Source organism: Falco punctatus, assembly GCF_963210335.1.
Source record: "Falco punctatus genome assembly, chromosome: 1".
Taxonomy (NCBI): Eukaryota; Metazoa; Chordata; class Aves; order Falconiformes; family Falconidae; genus Falco; species Falco punctatus.
The window spans coordinates 90099175-90105174 of record NC_137580.1 but is presented as its reverse complement, the minus strand read 5'-3'; the positions used below and the strand labels follow the sequence as shown (position 1 = coordinate 90105174).

General features: G+C 49.0%; 1 protein-coding gene across 5 annotated transcripts in view; it reads left to right on the top strand.

The window, feature by feature from the left end:
• The first annotated feature begins 1382 nt into the window (after positions 1-1382).
• BICDL1 (BICD family like cargo adaptor 1) overlaps positions 1383-6000 on the top strand; it is a 54615-nt gene continuing 49997 nt past the window's right edge. For 4 of the 5 annotated variants that reach the window (XR_013931240.1, XM_080407156.1, XM_080407154.1 and 1 more), the window contains exon 1: positions 1542-1959. Coding sequence is in view for 4 of the 5 variants with exons in the window: in XM_080407156.1 (XP_080263282.1) it covers positions 1618-1959 (342 nt within the window). In the remaining variant the exon portion in view is untranslated. Of the gene's footprint in view, positions 1960-6000 lie in introns of all 5 variants that reach the window. The other variant, XM_080407157.1, reaches the window with a different exon arrangement.

Below are 6000 nucleotides of genomic sequence, written 5' to 3'. Positions count from 1 at the left end.
ACCCTCCTGTGTTTAAATAGCAATGATCAAATCTGTGAAAGCATGGTTCCTGTGTCAGGGCAGAGGGATTCTTTTAAAAGGGCCAATACTGTTCAAAACACCTCACCTTATGGTGAGTCCCACTTTCCAGCAATGTAAGCATCAGTTGATTGCAAAGACAAAAGGTCTAGCCAAATTGGTGCATGGGGAAATTGCTATGAGATAAAGAAGGTGTCACCTCTGGGTCACCAGCACAAAAGAAACCATGGTCATAATAGCCAGCAATTACCATTGTGGGACAGGTGCTGGTGGGCAGCATGGCATGAGGTACCAGATCTCTGCATGGTCTTTGGGGAGCAGGTGCTCACATTACAAAAAGCCCACTAGCATTAACTGTCACTGCTAGGAAAAGGGCCAAGTATCAATAAGTCCTGCTAGCTGGGCTGTTGGGACACATCCCCGCAAAAGGCTCTCAGTGGCAGATGGCCAGAGGGAAGTTTGCATTCCCACAATTCATGCTCTAACCGTTATGAATAATCAGCACCTCTCCAGGGCCCTGGGTCTGACACAAGGCAGGAGCCAGCCCTGCTAGAAAACTGCATCAGTCATCAACCCAGCCAGAAACATCCTTGGACTGATGTGTTGGGGCAGTTGCATATAGATAAACACAATCTAAGTGAATCTTCGGTAGGAAGAAGGAAAGCAAGCCTCAAGGAAGCAGGGTCTAAAATGAAAAGCTGTGAAATTCATCATTTCTTTCTGCAGAATCTGGGAGCGAAAAGCACAGGTTTCCTTCCAAATGCTTTTGTTCAGTTACTATTAAAGCCTTGCTTGAAATTAAGCAGTCTTAGCAAATGTGACAATATAGCTTTACCCTGCCTTACTCTGCCTCGGCCTCCCTCCTGTGGCAAGAAGGAAAGTGATGCCTGGATCTAAGGGGGAAGAAAGTCAACAAAACCAAAACTGAAAAACCAAGTAGTCCTTCCCCCAATAGATTCTCCCCCCAGAGAAAGAAGTACTATAAGCAGAATTGACTACAACTCCCAATGTTCACTAAGGCTGCTTTTAAGACAAATTTTATCCGGGAACATCCTAAGCAACCTAAAATGGAAAGCAAGCCCCGGTGGTTGTTGGAAGCTGTAGTCGGCTCTCCAGGGGTGAACGATTCAGTAGAAACATCTTGAAAGCTGCTCTTGTAAACAAAAGAGCCCAGTTAGAGATCTGGAGGAGCAGGTAACAAGTGGGAAGATCGAACTGTGCCCCTTCGGGTGTGCCAGGCTCCCTCCTTGGGCTTTTCAGGACACACGGGTGATTTGGGGGGATTTTTTGCCTAGGCCCGCAGCAGAAACAGCGCGACCCGCTCGCAGCAGGCGGCTCCAGTAGGCACGGCAGGATCCGTGCACAGCTGAGAAGCGCAACCCCCCCCCACACACACACACAAATACACAGCGTCCCCCCGCCGTGCGCCCCGAGCTGCCCCGTCTCTGCGCCCATGAGCGCGGCGCGCGGGCGCTGCCGCCGGCGGGGCCCGGCGCCGGGGGGCGGGGGCCGGGGGCGGCGGTGCTCCCCGCCCAGCAGCCGCAGCCGCGGGCCGGGCGCGGGGGGCGCAGCGGAGCGGCGGCGGCGGCGCGCAGGGCCATGTCGGCGCCGTGCCTGCGCCTGCCCGCCGCCGGGTCAGCACCGGCGGAGGCGGACAGCGCCGGCGGCATGGAGCCGCCCGCCGCCGCCGCCGGGGCCGCCGCGGCCGCCGCCCTGGAGCTGGCCCTGGAGGAGGAGCTGGCGCTGCTGGCCGCCGCCGGGGAGCCACCGGAGCCGCCGCCTGCCGCCGCCGCCCGCGACCCCGAGCTGCTCTCGTTGATTCGGCAGAAGGAGAAGGACCTGGTGCTGGCGGCGCGGCTCGGCAAGGCGCTGCTGGAGCGCAACCAGGACATGAGCCGCCAGTACGAGAGGATGCACAAGGAGCTTACCGACAAGCTGGAGGTGAGGCCCCGCCGCCCCCCCCCCCCCCCCCCCGGCCCGCAGCGCTCCGCAAGGGCCCCCGCTTCAGGGCCGCGGCCCCCGGCAGCCCCGCGGGCTCTCCCCGTGGAAAGCGGTCCCTTTCCCGACAAATCCTGGGGGCGTCAGGCAGGCACGGGCCCTGCCGGGCAGCCCACGGAACTCCCTGTGGCCGCGATGGGGAAGAAAGGGTCTGAGAAAACCCTCTTAGGCCTGGGGGAGGCAAATCTGCCGTTCTTCCCCCTCCCGGGCTGCGAGCTGGTGTATCGGCCTGGTGTTCCTGTGGGTGCTGTTTTGCCCCAGGACCCAGGTGCCACCTGGGTGAAGAGATGTGCACTGTGCTCGGCTCATCTCATCACAGAAATGCCTCAGAAGTTAAATTTATACAGCAGGTACTGAGCGACAGAGCATATGTAACCCTTAAGCTTAAGCTGTTGCAGCTAAGGCATTAGGCATGGCAGGAGATAAGCCCTAATGATACGTCTCTGTTAGCTGGTGGCTCTGAAAAAATACCTACAGGTATCTGGAGAGAGCTGTTTGCCAGAGACTCAGTGGATTGAGCTATTTATTGATTTTTAAGGATGAGAGAGAGCTATTACAGAGAAAAATACTTGTGCAGGCAGCTTCTTTTGAAACAATTTTCTTGCACAACTATATCAGAGACCCACTGTTACCCCACTCTTTTTCGCAGAGATACTCTTCAAATTTTAATTCTCCCAGCAAGTAATACTGCTTATAAGGCTGAGAAAAAGCCTCTCACCTTTCTGAAGAGAGTTTGAACAGGGGTGGATTAACATTCAAATTTCAAGTCACTGCCTTACACCAGTTCTTTCTGCATGGTCCTGCATACCCCAGTGTTCCTTCCCCACGGACTTACATCTCTGAAGTTCAAGAGGATTTGTGAAATTACTGTATGGCCTTTGTTCACTTGACAAAATTCCTTTCTATTATTAAACTTAGCACTTCACCCTGGCTGATCCCTTCCTCTTTGCAGGGAAATCTCTCTCCATTTACTATTCTGATAGAAAAACAGTGAAGGTGACATTTGCTCCAATTGTTGTTTAGTGGCACTGTTTACCAGATGAAAATTTCCTAAAGTATTAAAATTTGCCAGAGTGAATGCGTTCAGGTTGATCTTTAAGCAAGAACAGATGTATGTGGCGTGCTGACGTGGTTTTCCTGATGAGTTGGAGTAGAACCTTTCCTACCATTAAAGGAAAAAGGCACAAGTTTAGGTACTCACTGAGCTGCCTGTTAGGGAGTTTGGAAGTCTCAAATACCACTTGTTTGCAAAACATAACAATGAAATGCAGAGGGGAATAACTATGACTTTATAGTACTTTAAGTAACAAATGTTTACCTCTGCTCTTACAGACCCTTTCAGAAGGTAAATGAAGGGATGGTAAACACAACCAATTGTTTACATGTTTTCATGCCATTACTATCATTCTAACTTTCCAGTTGAGTAACAGATCACTATTTTTCAGACTAACCATCTGATAGGAATTAGTGTTATCTACTTAAGGGTCAGATTTTTTCCACTAGGCTTGGCAGATCTAAGACAGTGCTACTTCACACAAAAAATGAAACTTGAACATTAATTTTCTACAACACAAGCCTGGTAATCCTAGCCTCTGCAGATTAAATGTTGGCCGCCTCCTGTTGCCACTGAAGTGAACAAAATTTCACAATAAACTTTTCAGGTTTGGAGGAGCAGGGAGGAAGGACCCACATCTATTACCTCCTTCCCTATGCTGAAACATTCTGATGATGACCAGAAGTGAAGTCTCAGATCAGAACCTTGGTGACAATTGTATCTAATAAGGTGATGTTTAAGTAGTATTTAGGAGGACAGATTTTCTGCCAGTTAGCAATTCAAAGTTGGTTACAGCAGATTGGTGAGGCCTCTCCGTTTCCCAACAGCTGACATGCTGGCCTGCTCCTCTGGTGCTTTGCCTCAAGACTAAATCTGTTCTAGTTTTGTGGGTTCATTACTGAAGTACAGCATTCCTGCCATATACTTACTCTGGCAACTCTTTCACTTCACTGCCTCAATTCAAATTCATTTCTAATCATGGAATTGAAGCCCTGTAATAAATTCTGATATGTGATCCTAGTCAGTTTTATCCTCTGTAAGGGATTAAAACAGCTAATACCTCTGTTCCTCTGACACAGAGAAGCTTGCTGTGTCCAAGCATTTTACAGTATGAACCATCTTTATCAGCTGGAATACTCCCCTTGCTCTGATCTCTTTAAATGAGGACCAGCCCAGCTCAGTTAAGCTGAAGAGAAGATGTTTTCAGAAGAAGCAGTTCTGTGTAAAATTCAATGAACAGCTGGTGGATGGAGAGACACTCAGAAAACAAGAAACTCCCCTACTGAGGACAGCAGTTTTCCCTGTCATCACTACATGCAAAAGAACACTATTCAGATCTGCAGCTGTGCAGGTTCTGGGAGAGGGAGAGGAAGAGGCAGGAGGAGTTGGTCAGCGTGTCTCATTTGGTTTATCGTCCCTCTTTGCAACAGCCTCTCTGTGCCCACTACACTGTTCTGGTTTCTCCATCACAACAGAATAAATTTGGTATTATTCACCCCTCTTCTAATGCCACCCTTTGTGAATGCCGTTTATTGGAGCTATACATGGATATTTTTTTTTGCAGTAAGGGACTAAAGTGGTTTTTAAATGATTGACAAGGCTTATCGGTGGCTTCTAAATCACATTTGAGTATGTCTGGGGAACTTCAGCGCAGTGCTTTTCCTCAGCAGGCTGAAGTTTCATTTCTTCGATTTAAAGAAGGCCCTGGATCTTTCCACACGTTGCCTAGCAGTGAAGGAGACAGAGCCATAAAAGACAGCATTTTCAGTGTGCCTCTGAAAGTGAAATTGTGGCTGCTCCAGCTACACTGAGGCTACAAACAAGATTTCTTTGCAATGGTTGTCAGAGGCCTGGTGCTAGGATCTCATGCCTACCTACTGCATTAAAAATAATTATAATAATACTTAGCTCTCTCATTTGCAAGGGGTGTTCACCCTTTTAGTGTCTGAAACACAGGGAAATTCTTTTGCTTTGGGCTGATGTTTTTAATCAGCTTTCCCTTACATTTGAGGGTTTTCCAGAAAACTCTGAATTTGCAGAAGGATTTGGAAGGACACAAGCAGGGTGCTGCTACACTGTGCTGGAAGAAGCATAGGAAAAGATTTGGAGATAAGGTCAAAAAAGAGAAAACACTGCATGTTCTGCAGAGCAGAAGAGGTGGAAGATTAGTGATAATGCAGGCCAGAGGGCTACTGGAGAATTGGAGGGCTTTGACATTCAGACCTGCTCGGGAAGGTGGCAGAGATGCTGCAAGGGAGGCTGTGTGTCATCAGCAGTAGGCACCCAGGGGAAACAGCCCCCTCACAGCCTGTGTTTCTAACAAGCAATAAAAAACCACTTCACATAAACGCAGTGCAATTTTCTTTTCCTCCTAGCAGGTTTATTTTCCCCTCCTATGCTAAGTGCCATGGGGATTGCTCACAAGGGGATGATACCCTAGGAAAAATGGGAAAGTGCTGCCAGTGGTGGGCCCTGTGGGTTTCTGTTTTTTGCTAAGACACATTCCTAAAAGACTGGTGAATCCAATAGAGCACAGCGTAAGGTTATTCTGGTGGACAGAAGACAACCAACAAAGAGAGGGCTCCTGCTCTTCAGGTTTCCCTGCTAATCTTGGGACATGCCCACGTCCCCAATCTGTGACTGCTCTGCAAGTATGCACATAGCTTCAGTCACCAGGGGAAATTCAAGCCCAGAGTTTCGGAACAGAGATTCTTTCAAATGGGCACAACACAAATCTGTTTTGACCTGATTTGCAGCTCTGTTTCAGTCAAGGCCTCATTTAACTGAGCCTGGAAAACATGCAAAGTTCCCTCAGATTCATGCCGTCCCTCATTTTCCAGCCAGTCCTAAGCAAAGCAGAGTCTCAAGAACTAAGAGTGGTTTCTAAGAAACCTGCAACCCAGAATGTGCACGTATGTAATGTCTATAGC